Source organism: Zosterops lateralis (assembly GCF_965231275.1).
Source record: "Zosterops lateralis genome assembly, chromosome: 8".
Classification (NCBI taxonomy): Eukaryota; Metazoa; Chordata; class Aves; order Passeriformes; family Zosteropidae; genus Zosterops; species Zosterops lateralis.
This window is the reverse complement of record NC_139768.1, coordinates 19,610,225-19,624,839: the sequence shown is the minus strand read 5'-3', so window position 1 is coordinate 19,624,839 and position 14,615 is coordinate 19,610,225. Positions and strand designations below refer to the sequence as shown.

Here is a 14,615-nt window from a genome sequence, read left to right as displayed (position 1 = left end):
AAACTACCCCCTCAGCTCTCAGCATCAGGAGGAAAGGACAAGAGGAAAAAGCAGAACAAAACCAAGATGTTCTTGGCACGGTGTGCCCACAAGGTTAGGCAGTGATACACTAATGAATAAGGTTCTCCAGGGAACAATCCCACATCAGTAGGTGGAATGGCTAATCTAATAGTATTCTTCCATATCTAAATTCTATAAAGGTGTAACTTGCAGCAGGGAGCATGTGATCACTCTTTGAATAAGCAGTGGGAGGGGAAAGAATATGTTTAATGGCCAGAATTAGTTTCCTTACACTGGTTTCCTGTGCCATTGTGCAGAATGTGCAGCCTAAGAGTAGTGTGAGACTTTTTTTTTTTGATTTTGAAACGGGTACACATCAAATACACCCATCCCCCAGACACAAGAAAATTCTCGCCACATGCTTCTGTCCTCCAGACTTACACAGCATTTTATTGTATGGAAGACATCAAAAGGGTTTGGTTCCCTTGTAAAAGTTTTACAGGAAAATCATTGAAGAGCAGTGTAACTTTTCTTTTTTTTTTTTTTTTTCAAATTCAAAACTAGAACCAATATTCTGGATTCCCACACTTTGGTGTGGACTCAGAGAAAGCTGTGCTTTTCTGTACTGTAGAGCAGAAATACAGACCCTGTATAATTAGAATTGCAGTCATGGCCTGTGGGATCTAGTGATTTGGACATATTTTATTTAACCAGCTTAGTAAAAGGTAATATTCAGCAGCTGTGATCTATAGCAGAATTACAATTTTCAGGGTCAAGGAGGGATTTTGATATTAGGAGGTTGGGCAGAATTGCTGTAAAATCTCATGAGCTGTCGTTAAAAATAAATGAGAAAATAGGTTATCCAAGAGTCATTGTAAGGGAAAAATCAATAGGCAGTGTCTATTCACTTGGGCTATCAAAATCCTTGAAATTTGAACAAAAGTTTCACGTTTAGTGTGCTGTAGGTTTTGAAATGTAAGTGGTGAATGCTCTGTGGGTACAAATTCATTGTGCTGTGCATTCAAACAAGGAAAAACCCTTCTGAAGTTCTGGAGTTCTCTATTAAGACAGTACAGTTCCTCCGTCACCAAGTCAGACATGTAAAACAGTTGCCAGCAAAACTTCAGAAGCAATTTCAGCTAACTGGTGACAAACTCTCTCTTGGAAATACCACATTTCTTTAGCTCACCTTGCTCCTCTGGGGTTCCCTTCCACGTCTGGCTCCCCGTGGGTGCAGGGAGGGGCTGCAGCCCTGGAGCTCCGGCAGCTCTGTGCGAGCGCACGCGCCTGGTGCAGAACTGCGGCCGGTGGAGTTTGGGAGCGAGCGTTATTGATAATTCGGAGCAGTACACATAATTGATATGGAAAGGGAGTATCATCCTCATTCAGAAACAATTAACTTCCCCCTCCAACACAGCAGTTCAAAGAAGATTCAGCCTTTTAAATATGAATGAGCAGAATTTCAAAATATGCAACTATTAGCTATTACAACGTACACATGGAGTGGGATTTTTTAATTTTTTAAAAATATTCTTGTGGCTACCAAATTTAAGTGTGATGTGGATACAGATGTGCAGGAGCCCTAGTCGTGCATGGACTCCAATCAGTTAGAAGTGGGGAGGGGAAAATGAGAGGTTCACACTCCGCTTGGATTGTATTATTTTATTTAAGCCACAGCCTGATACAACCCAAAAGTCCAGTTAATCCTTCGTTCAAGAGAGACAACTGAGACTTTACAGAACATACAAGAATTAGCAGAAAACACTCATTGCCAATGGGCATCCAAAAGGAAAATCTTTCCCCAAAGCTCAACAACGCTGAAGAATTCAACATACTCTTCTGCAGCAGCCCGATGAAGATTTGTACATTGTTAATTTGATTGCAGAAGGTGCATGTTAAATAGAAAAGAACTGAGTTTGTCACTGTCATCTGAATCCATTCAGTCAGTGCAACAAAGGTATATTTAACTAAAATATGAAACAGACTTGCTAACACCGCATTATTTTCTCAGGCTTACAAAGTTAAAAAAAAAAATTAAACTGAATATAAATGACTTTGAGCATTTTTTATGACACCCACAGCCTAAGTGATCCAGATAATGTAATCTAACCATCATTAGAAACCATGAAATTACAATTCCTCTGGGATGGATATTTATCTCTCTGTTACATACAGAAAGGCGATTAATTAGTAGCTCTTTCAGTGTTTAACATTACTGTGTACGGAGGCTGATTAAAATCTAACTATGGAACAGCTATGATAGCTAACACGTAATCTGGGGAAAGTTTAGCTGGGGCACGAAGCAGCACATTAAAAAGAAAACTTAAAAAAAATGTAGTCTTAGAAGTAGGTAGCTTCAAAGCCAAAACACAGGCATCCTTCTAATTTCTATTACACAGCAATCATGACAATTACTGAGATTTCAAAAACCTCAATATTCAAAACAACTAAACCCACGTCAAATATTTTTGCAAAGTGGTACAATTCACAGAATACCCTTTTTTTTGAGAAAAGTGTACAGAACACAGTCATGAAGGGAATCACACTGTCTTGAATGTCTTATTCTGAAATGTGAATGGGAGGGTTTGCCAGGGTGTGTCTGTGTATGTCCTGTATTGACAGCACTGTGTGCACACACTGTGTGGGCTAAATTCATATTTCTGGTGTAATTTCACTGGCTTGTCTGGAATGCACCAAAGATGTGTCAATGTGTGTGTGCAGACAGTTTCCTCCGGGATCTCATGGGGGAAAAGAGGACATGGATAATTTCACTTTGGGAGGAATAAACAGAGACAACTTAAGCAGATTTGCTTCCCAGAGCATTCCTTTTGTGAATAAAAATACTAGAGGAATTTCACCACCCCCCAAAAAAATCCCAATTCACTAGTAGCTATTTTGAAAATAATTTCTTACTTTGGCATCACTGTACCTAGGTATGGGAACTAAGAGGTTTGGGCTGGTTGAGAAGAGGGAAGAACCTTTAAAAGCAAATATGAACAGCTCAGCAAAAACTCCAAGGTAACCCTGGTTATATTTAATTTTTTGAAACTATTCAGCTGAGACCACAAGTCAATATTGGACACAGGTTGTATTTTGGTGAGGACACACAGAAATAAATTGGAAGTACCTTTAAAATGTAGTGTAAAGAAAGGACACTTTACCACCCCCACAGCTTCCCCAGTTCAGGTCCCAAAGAACTGAGCCACTGATTCCTAATACTCTCCATTGCATCAAGTATTGTGTAGATGCTGCTCTCTTCTGGCTGCCTACACAAATTTTAATATGTAAAATGTTAATAAAAAGTGAAATAAAAGGCTGAGAACAATCAAAGATGGCCTCAAAGTACTAAGGGCAATGGAGGCACCTCTGAGGCCTTGCTGGGTAGAGGTGACCTATAACCAGTCACTTCATAGTTCTGATTCTACACCATTTGGGCCACGACCTCCTTCAAAATTTCCCTCCTCTCTTCCTGAAGACCTCACTCAGGATGACCCATGTTCGTGTTTGGAGGCAAGGGGAAGGTACACACTTATTTTTCAGGAGAAAATTAAGATGGAGACGGGCAGCACTGTCTGCTGTGGGCAAACCATGGAGGGCAAGGGGTACAGCTGTCATGCTGTGGGGGGTTTGTGTTTGGCCATCTTGAACCTCCATAACAACCTGAGTATCAACAGCTCAGTTCTGTATTCTTACAAAAAACAAGGATAACTGAAACCCAGTGAGAAGATTAAAAAAAAACCAAACAAAAACCAAACAAACCCAAAAATTCCAAACTCTCAAATCACCCTTGCATCAGGACAAGGACCTTCAAGCCTATCCAGCACAACCAAGCTGCCAAACCAAGTGTATCAAGGGTCACACCACCCCTCCAGAGAGAGCAGAGGAACAAGATTCCTTTGAATATGTTGGAGGTAAGAAATAAGAGGTCACCATGGCACCCCATTGCTCCACTGTGGGACCCAACACAGTAGGACATTAATGGCGCCCAAGATGACCCCAAGATGGCTGACTTCTTTCTACCTCTAGTTCCACACTATAGACATGTCCCTGTCAGGAACATCTGACCACCCTCTCTGCAGATTTCCTCAAGCAGATCTACTGGGTCGGTCCTGTGCTTCAGAGGAGGTGCCACACCCTGCTCCTTCTATCACGTGTGCCCGTCTGGTAACACCACGTAACCATTGTCTGCCAAAGAAAGAAAGAGCTGCTCTGAGGGCAGGTGACACCTGTGGGTAGTGTGAGTTCAGACTGTCCAACAGCACCCAAGTCACCAGTCCAAGCTGCAGGACAGCCCAGGCACTGTGTGAAAGTCAAAACATCTCATCCTAGAGACAGAGGAAATAATCAACACTGATCTAACCCCACACTAATTCATTGTCCTCCTTAACGTTCTTAAAAGATCAAAGTAATCTTTTACTCAAGTGATATCTGGCTCTGTCCTATATCCCTGGAGCCCTGCTGACCATGCAGCCAGGACACATGGCTGGGGCTGAAGCCTTATGAAGGTGAGAAGTGCTGTCCCTGTGACACACCAGCTGCTTTTGGTGGCCGGGGATGAGCACTCCGTGCCACGTGTTTGTGTGGCATTGGTTTGCTCCTGCGGAGGGAAGGAGAGGAAGTGCAGTCCTCACAGCATCCGCGGGACTCACAGGGATATCTGTTACAATTCATTAAGTAGTGCTCTAAGAAGTTACAATAATAATATTTCAACACAGTTTCCAGAGGGAGTCTCAGAAACTACAGGAAAAGCTGACAAGTTTCAATCCATTTATCAAAGCACTCCAAGACAGATGAAACAGCAGAGCTGCTTAGTGAGGAATGTCTCTCTTTCAGGGTGTCCAGAGCATTTCAGTAAATAAAAAGCTCTTTAAAAATAAGTCAATACAATGGAATCCCTTTTGCCTTTTGCCAGCGCTTGTATTACACTTACACCCAAATGACCCTCCTACCTATAATACTGCAGCATTTACATACACATCAAATGGGTGCTTTTCACTTACATAATACTTTTAATCCAGGGATTACAGAGCACATTATATATTAAACATTACACCAGTTCGTGAGGTAGGCTAGCATTAATGAAATTGTGGTGGGTAAACTGAGGCACAGGCCAGCTTTATTACTTGCCTGTGGTCCAGAGGCAATCAGCGGAAAAGTCGTTAAGATGCTGTTCAAACAGCAGACACACATATGCACCTACTTGTATGGGTAAAATAGACTGATCCACTAAAGCAACTTCAGCTGCTCATCTGGAGACACTCAGGTCTTGATTTTCTGAGGGCAGGAGAACAAAAGGCAAATAGCAAAAGTCAAAAGGAACAGAAAACAAATGTTTGCTGTTAGAAATATATTTTTTTTGTACGCCAAACTGTTTACACAAAACAAGAGGCATCCAAGACTGAAGGACACTTCAGATGCTGGTCTCCAATAGTTTGATTTTCTGAGTAAAGATTTTCCTAGACCTGCAACAGGGGTTTTGTTAGGTTTTTGTTCAATAATGTTGGTTTATATTTAGCTTTCCTATAGCAGAGAAAAAAATAATCTTTGGTTAAGGTCTTTCAGCCAAGCATCTAGGACAAAATTTTCAAAAGCACTCAACAGTGGCTTTTGAAAATAGAATTAGGCTAGTTGCTGAGACAAGCTTTGAAAGCCACCCCCTACCTCTTTTAGCATTTTAACTGAAAGCTGATTTCCTCGGTGATGGTACTGTTCCCTGTTTTAGTCTCCCCACCTCATGGCCTTGACCAGTATTGCTGAGACAGGTTGGATTTAACGCCAGGAAAGCAGGCAGGAGACAGGTAAGGAAGGAGCCTGTGGTCATGACCTCCCCAGCAGGTCTGCTGCCCCAGAGTGCTGTAGCTGGACACAGGGATGCTCCCTGGGTGGCTCCCACTTTCCAGCCAGCCTTTGTTCTCTTTGTGGGAGCCCTGGCTAATAGAGGTGAACACCCTTGCCTGATGGGTAGGTGAGGCTATAATTACCTCGGTAATAAGGTCTGATTCTTCCCTGCTCTGCACCTCCTCGGCTGGCCAGGAATACTTGTCTAAAGTGGGTGCAAAATGCTACCAGATCAGAAAGATGACATTTTACATCAATAGAAATGACCAGGTGTAAGGAACAAAGGCCTACATAACAATGCTCTCAACTCTGTTGTCCTTTAATTAAGTAGTTCCTCCAGGAATGACACTAATGAGGCCTTGTTTCCTCAGGGTTGGATTCTCTAGTATCTAAATGGGATGTGAGCTTTTCCTGGGGAGAGAAGCATTTATAATTTCTTCCTCCCAGGTAGTGTCCAATTTGGGTGGATGTCACGCTGCAGCCTCTCTTGGTGAGGACACCAGTGGGACATCTTGCCTCTTGCCTGCTGATTTTCCTGAAACCAAAAAAAAAATTTTGAGAGCTCTGCTCTCCTATTACATTTGGCTGAGTTTGGTCAAAGGCTCCAACTTGGGAGGGCATAGGAAGACAAATTCATCAAATGAGACAGAGCAAAGACATAAGCTTGTTCCTTCTAAGAAGAGAAGATAAAATAGTATTTTTTTATTTGAAAGCAAGTTTTCTAGTGGTGTGGTAAACTCACAGGGTCTTTTTTTGCTTCCTTGGAAGGCATGCCTGGCTGCAACTCCTGCAAGCAGCATCAACAAAAGGAGTATGCACAGACAAATACATGCAGGCAGAACATGCAGCTCAGACAACAAGCAGTGTTACTTAGCTGGCTACAGAAGAGAGCTGGAAAGTTCATTAAATCCACAGAAGCAGCGATCATGTTCACTGGGGACAGCGCTGACCAGACAAGGTCATGGATCTGAATGGAGAAAGCAACTGAACAAAGAAGCAGCAGTAGAAGGTTTTCTTTGGGTTTGGTCCAGGGGAGCAGTCACAACATGGCAGCCAGCAGGATGCATGCACCATAACACTGGCAATGCAGGCTTGGCAGCCTGCTCCAGACCTCTCTGGCCACAGGACAGCAGGGACAGCCCCTTTCCTGTACAGAGTTTAATGGCTCAGAACCACTTAAGGCCCTTGAAAATGTGTAAAACTTCCATTTTCCAACACTGCTTTCTGGCAGGGCAGACATCCAGCTAATGCCTTCACTTTGCACACTCCTGGAACATCCCATCAATGAACAGGCATCGGCCTTGTGAGAAACCTGACATTGCCTTGGAGAGTCCCCATCCTCCACTGGTTATGCCACCACCACCACCATCTGGTATCTCTTTGTCTGACAAAGCCAAAACACTGAGGGAACACTCAAGCTTTACTGCCATAACTGCAGGATAAATCTGTAGCAGCTCCCCCAAACACCACTGTGCCTGGGTGCTGGAGAGATACCAGCTGTGGGTGACACAACTCCTCACGCTTAGCCTACCCCATAGAATAAGCAATATTTGTAGGTTATCTAGGGTTTTTTACCAACTTATTGTTGCCTGGGGAAAAGTAGACTATTTCCAAATCCATCCTGGGATACCTCTCCAAGTGCAGACACTATTTTACTTATACTTGTGCACAGCAGTCTCCCAAGCAGGTTTTCTAACCGGGAGAGGTAATCACGTCTGTATGTTAGTGGGAGACAGAGAGCTGCACAGAGCGAGGGCTGGGAGCTCCCCCTCTCTGTGTCTGTCTCTGTTGAACTTGTCTGGTGTGAGATGGAGACAGAAGCAACAGATCCCAACAGTACCAACCTGTTACAGCCATACCTTCAGGAAAAGTCCAAGGAACTACCAGTGGACCTTCCTGAACAACGGATCAATACAGAGCTTCATATCAGCTGCGCCGTTATTCACGCCAAAGGCAGTTGTTGGGATGAAGGGATGAAGAGTGCACAAGTTCACTTGTTCTCAGCATATAAGCCATATAAGCTCTTTCCCTCCCCCCACTCCTGTAGATGCCTTCATTATTTATGTGTGACAAATAAAAGACAGCAGTGGAAGATGCTAAAGTGTTTCTCAACGTGCACCTCTGTTTCCTGACATGCACAGGCCAGGACTGTGCACCCAGGCCAGGCTGTGGGCACGGCAAGGAGCTGGTGTGCCACTGCTTAACATGCAGGAAAAACCCACTGCCAGGCAGTAGCTGATGAAATATTCACCTGCTACATGCCTCTTTCCCCACGTGACTCCAGAAGTGACAAATTATTCCAAGGAAGTGTGAGGGAGCTTTGTTGACTTGGATGGAATTGCTCTGCAGCATCCTGTGATACGTCATTGCACTCGCCCGCCATTTCTGCCATCATCCCTGCACAGGGACCCACCGAATGCAAACTGCATTCAGATTTATTGAATAAGAAAAGATCAAAGACTGACTATTATAAAGCAAAGGGAGCCTAACACGTACCCTGCGTTTGACTGTTTCTTTTTTTACCATCTTAAAATTCTCCTGAAGCTTCTCCTTCAATAAGAGGATTATTGACAACCAACAACTGCAACTACACAGAGAAAATATACTTAGAGATAAATACTTTTTTCCTATAAAAAGTAGCAGTTATTTTTATCAGTTTCAAAACAAAATCTTCCCATGGTTTCACATAAAAACCAAAAAAATGCCAAAACACATGCTGTTCCCTCCAAACTAAAAAAAAAAAGAAAGTCTGAGCCCACATCCTCCTTGAGTTTATCATAAGCTGTCAAGTTGCTAGAAAAAGAACTGTGTAAATCATTGCTACATCTAACAACTTTACTGGGGATCCACATGTAGCTCTTTCCCCACCTACAAAAGTCCTACCAGATTTTGTGGTAGGAAATGTGAGTGGTGCAGTTCAAAACAAAAAAGAAAGGGACATGGATTTTTTTTTTTTTTTTAGGATATGTGCAAAAGTGGTTCATTTACAACTACGTAAAAAAAAAAAAGAGTGGATATAAATATTTATGATTGGAAATTTCATTATTTAAAATTATTCTATAAATTTGCTAGTAACTCAAAGATGAATGCCTGCTGTACAGTTTGCAAATTAAGTACAATTATTTTTCTCTTCTGCACTTGAATATTACTCACAGCTAAAGTCATTTAAAGGGGTTAACATCAGCCTTAATTAAATATTAAAGTGTGCCTGTACCTGCTGCTATTGTTGCCCTTAGAATAAGATATAACCTATTTTTGACAAGTTTTCATCTTTCTCTGTGGAAGACGCTACATGAAACCAAATCAGTGGCAAAGAGGAGGGTAATGAATAATCTATTTCATATTCCAGCAGTACCCAGAGCTCTGAGTGGAAAAATATTCAGTCAGATGATAGTATGAGGCTGCTGAGGTACCACATGACGCAGCTAATGTTTAAATAATAATAATAATAATAAAAAAAAAAGCGATAAACAAATCATTAGCCCTTAACAGTTGTTTAATGCAATTTGTTAATGAACGTAATGGTGGGGACTAATAATGAAAGAAAATAAAAACGTCTAAACAGGCGCCAAGTTGCCAGTGATGCTCAATTATTTCCTTGTCAAGTTTTTATGATTTAATGAGCTCCTCTGGGACTGACGGCTGTCAGTCAGTCGTGACTTTTTGACACCATTACAACTTCAAATACAGCAGCAGGCAGGCTGTTTTCCTCGGATTTGAAATACTGAAATGATCTGACAGGTTTAAAGAAAAGATGTGCAAAAAAAAAAAAAAAGGAGAGAGAGAGCGAGAGAGAGAAAGAGAGAGAGACACAGTTGCTTTTTCTTTCTTTTTCTTTTCTTTTTTTTTTTTTTTTTCTTCTATGGGGCAGACAATCTCTGGATGCTGTTTGGTAATGAAAACCCAATCACAGAGGTCATTATCTGATGAGGTTTTCTTGGAACTGGCAGGGTTTTTTTTTCTTTATTTCTTTACTTAATGATAACCCTCGATGGGTTTGCCCCGCATGGGATGGTCAGAGCCGCACAATTTTGTTCACCATTAATTTCAGCCTTTGAAGCTCAGAGCTCTGAAGCAGCAGCAAAGAAAACCCCCCACCAAGCTGGCTCCAAAATAAGACAATCCAGCCTGCCTTAAACAGAATAGCAAATGGCCTCCCATCCCAGAGATGGGAACTGACGTCAGTCAAGCTACATTTTCTGATATTTCCCCAAAATGTATAGCATTTAAAACCCTTTAAAACTTAAGAGTCTTTAATTAAATTGCTTTTGATTTTGTATCAGTGCAGAATTAGTTTATTTATTCTGCAAGCCCAGCTGTTTAGCAGGGATGGATTTCACACACAGCACCACGCGTGCGTTTTTTAATTTGTCATTTCTCCACAAAGGCTGGCAACATTAGAAACACGTTGCTCTTTGAGGTTTACATTTGTAAGCACTTGGATTCATTCACAGACGTGCTATAAATGTGACCAAACTAGTCCATGGGAAGCCTGGACCTAGGGGTGTCACCCTTCCTGTGGGTGGTTGGGGCTGTGCTCTCAGTTGAAGTCCCTCAATCACCACCAGAATATGTGGATTTGGTGAATCTCACCTGCACACTTCCCAGGCCAGATGAACAGAGGTGAGAGAGGAGTAATAATGTGTTTTGAAGAGTGTAACGTCCACCTGAGCACTATTTTACATGTGGGGAGTACATGAGGATGCAAAGCAGGCACAGAAGAGTTATTAACAGGTTAGCATGAGAAACATAGCGATGGCAGGCTCATCAAAAGTGAAGATGAAGGCTTTGCGTGGCAGTCTCTCTCTCTCCCTCATTCCTATCTGAGTGTATGTATCTGATGTGATACTATGCCCTAGATTTATACTGGGATAAGGAAAACTAGCTTCCTTTCAGCTTTTTGCTGATTCCAGCAGGTGGCTAGATAGAGGGCAAAACCTAGTCATAGGTCACTGTTAAGATCAGTAGTCATGAATCAATTCCCATGATAGTTAAATTATTGAGGCAATGCGGAGAATGTCTAGGCAACAGATGGAGCTTAAGATTTCCTTCTTGACAGTTTTCTGCTTTACAAAATATGCATCTCCTAATTTGCCGAGCTGAGGATAAATATCTCCTAATGCTGCCAGGCTTCATCCTAATTTGTCTGAACTCATCTCTGTACCATCACTTGAAGTGAACGGCCAGAGCTCTGCTTAAACAACCCAAAGTGCTCAGTTTGAGTGCATGCAGCGCCTGAAGGCTGGAAGCTGAACACCCAAATCTTTCTGTGTCTCAGAGCCACGTGGTAAATGCCACACACCTGGCAAGGATGAAAGGAGAGGATGCCCCAGGAGGCAGCCGGGGTGGGGGGGCCCATGACCTCATGACAGTGCAGGGCCATCAAGGTGAGGAGCTGAACATGACTGTGCTGCACAGAGCAACACCTCCTGCAACCTGGGTCTGGACTACTCAGGAACTTTTGTTCCAACACCATCCTACGGCCAGTAACATGAGCTGGTAGAGAAACCCAGCACAGAAACCACTTCTAAATTTTGTTGTGAGCTGCATGTAACACTTCGACAGCAGAGCTGACCCTACATGCTTGCAGTTGTTTCAATGAGTAGCATTTTTCCTGTGGATCCTCTTATTCTACATTTATCACCCTCTTACTATGTCTTAGCTGTGGCATCAGTACCACATCCTTTTAACTGAGTTATTTGTTTCCATGTAGAGAAAACAATGACACATTTAGGGCCAAAATCAGCCTCCAGGGACAGCACAGCAAATCAGCAGAGTCCACAGGGATGCCAAAACCCCAAAAGTACTAAGGCACACATGAAAATTCAGTGCTCAGGTCCTGCCTAATGTGGGGGGAATTTAAAAGTCACCAAATTTTTGTTTCTTTGAACATCTTTTGAAAACACTTTATAGCTTAAGTTCAAGGGCTTAATATTCCTCTCCATTTGCAATATTTGTAAGGGATTGCAAATAATGAATTTAAAAGTTATTATAAAAATATGAACTTTATCACATCACCAGTGATAGACCTTTGTTGGAGTTGCAAGCTTAAATATAAGCCAAATGACCTCAACCTGCCTAAAGGAGAAGCACAGCCATTAGGAAAAGAGAAACAGGTCATTTACACACAGGTTGGTGAAACTATGATATATTATATCAGCTAAAAGCATATATAAATTAACATTTTTACAGTTTCTGTTTAAAAAGGGGAATATCACATCAGAATTTAATACACTCAAAATATTCCAACATGCAGTCTCAACATAGTCAGGCCAATATTAAAAATCTAGATTTTTTAATGCACTATAATCACGCATTTGTTGCTGAACTATTACTTAGGATCTCTTTTCAATCAGCAACAAATAGATAAGTATCTTTATATATTTTCATTAAGGGCCTAGTGTGTAATGCTTATCAGTACATATATCAACACTGAAGATTTAAAAGAGATTCAACAGATGGGCTGTAGCCACAACTACATTTTAGGTAAGTGATGTGTTTTCATGATCTTGATGAAAGTGGAATTGCTTTGAATAAGCAGAAAAGAAAGCCTAACTTTAAACAAAAAATTGTTAAATTGGGTTTTGGATTTCCATCATATATTAAGCACCATCCTAAGGTTGCTCTCTTTTTAAAACTAGCTACTGTTCTTAACCAGGTTACATTTGCTACGATAATGCAGGATTGGGAGTTAGTCACAGGAGACAGGTTCACTTTCTACATCATTTGGTCTCTGCTTTACTTATATTCTAAATCACAGAAGGTCAGATACTGCTTGATATTCATACACCCTGCACAGCACAAGAAAAGTGCAAAGACCCCTCTTCCCTCATGAAACTCTGGCAACTTACAGGCTAATTGTCTGTGGGTGAATTCAACACACATTAAGTCTTTTTACACCAGAACAAGCCCTCACTCCAACAAACATTAAGATCCTGAAAACACTCAGATAAGGACAAATATGTAAGAAAAAAATAGTCCCACACGCCATCAACTATGCCATCAATAATACAAAATATTTTACACCACTTGCACCTGAGTTGAAGAGTGGAAAAGAGAGGGAGACTCTGTCAGTGCAAGAGAATGATTCATGTGACCACTTTGTCTTAATTACTCAGAACAAGCAGTTTGTTGCTGTTTAGTGAAGAACAAAGGTATCAGCGTCCCCTGACAGAAAAATAAATAGCCATCATGGTGGTGAAGATGATGATGACTGCCAGAACAACAATCAAAATCCTGTTTTGGATGATCCTGGAAAAAAGCAGAAGAGACAAAAAAAAACTAGTGAATAAAACAAAATAAATCAAAATAGCAGAACATATATAAAAATTATAAAATGAGGTGCACAAAAAAGCTGGAGAAAAGACATATGCCCACAAATTCAGTATTCCCTCTACTATTCTGTGTATCTTGATTATTTTTTACTTCTCCCAATTTCCAGTGCCTCCATACATATCTTTATGTAGCTATTAAATCCAACTTCTGTATTCAAGAAAGAAGTAGACTTTTCTGAATTATGCATACATTTGTATACATATTAGAATAAATTAAGCAAATTATGTTCCAATTTATTAACCTTCTAAGAACAGATGTAAAAAATAGTGTTCAGTCAATGCAATCCAAGCAGGGTGGTCTCTAACAGTAAATATCATTATATTTTTAAAAACCATTCTGAAATCTTCACAGTGGTTTTAATCTGAAAAGAAACAATTTATTAATTTTCAAGGGATTTTACTATTAAGGAACAAGATTTCAAGGAAACACATGTCAATGAGATACTCACTTGTACTAAAATACCAAGGGAAAAGTACAAAAGATAGTTTTGAAGAAAAGGATGATATAAAGAAGCAAGTGTCAAACTGTGAAGCTTATGTTGTAAAAGCATCTCTTGTCTCTGTAGCATACCTTTACTTATGGTAATAGGCAATGTTACATTTTTATGCAGTATGAAAAAAACAGAGATTAGTGAAAATAAAAAGATGCCAGGAGTAGAAAATTCTAATATTTTTCAATCATTTGTAGGGAGAAATTCCTGCTCCTAAAATCAGTCATCACATCACTTCAGATTTTTTCTACAATTAATAGGTCTATTAAAATTACTAAATCAAGAAACAGTAGAATTTGAGCCATTTTACAAGAGGAGTTTGGATTGTAAGAATTCACTGTTTGTTATTCCATTTTCACAGAGAAGGAAGAATATTTTTCACAGGCTCTTCACAAATAGGGACTTTTGCAAAACATACTCGTACATAAAGCTTATCATCAGAATTGGAGAGGTATAGCAAAAAAATCCCAACAACCAAATGCAATAAAAGCACCCCATGTTATATATTTTTTCTCATCCTTCTGCAAAGCAAAACAAAGTCTTCAAGAACCAAACAATGGTAAGAAAAGGTAAAACTGTGTTTTGAGAAACATCAGACCAAGTACAACTTGAAGACAGGGAGTGTAATGTGCTAAAACGGGCATATTTCATGCAGTGAAAGAGAGAAGAAACTCCAAAGAGCAGAGGGGAGATTTTCTTGGTAAATGTTTTTCATTTGGATGCGGGTGGATATACATATAAATTATAATGGAAAGTGTAAAGAAAAATGCAGTTTTAACCAACTCCAGCTCTCTCCTTGCTTACCCCCCACCTAAAGGAAAAGCAGTAAATGGATGGATGAAAACTGTCACATCAGACAGACACCCTCCCCTGTGACACTCTAAAAGGACTAGCTCTCTATCCTCCTGACAGGTTACAAAATGATCACATTTGCTGACACGTCTTCCGCAAA

General features: G+C 40.8%; 1 protein-coding gene across 4 annotated transcripts in view; it reads right to left on the bottom strand.

The window, feature by feature from the left end:
- Positions 1 to 1,647: 1,647 nt before the first annotated feature.
- The window catches only part of VTI1A (vesicle transport through interaction with t-SNAREs 1A), a 266,773-nt gene continuing 253,805 nt past the window's right edge, over positions 1,648 to 14,615 (bottom strand). For all 4 annotated transcript variants that reach the window (XM_083866526.1, XM_083866524.1, XM_083866527.1 and 1 more), the window contains one exon: positions 1,648 to 13,089. Coding sequence is in view for 2 of the 4 variants with exons in the window: in XM_083866524.1 (XP_083722650.1) it covers positions 12,996 to 13,089 (94 nt within the window). In the remaining 2 variants the exon portion in view is untranslated. The remainder of the gene's footprint in view (positions 13,090 to 14,615) is intronic.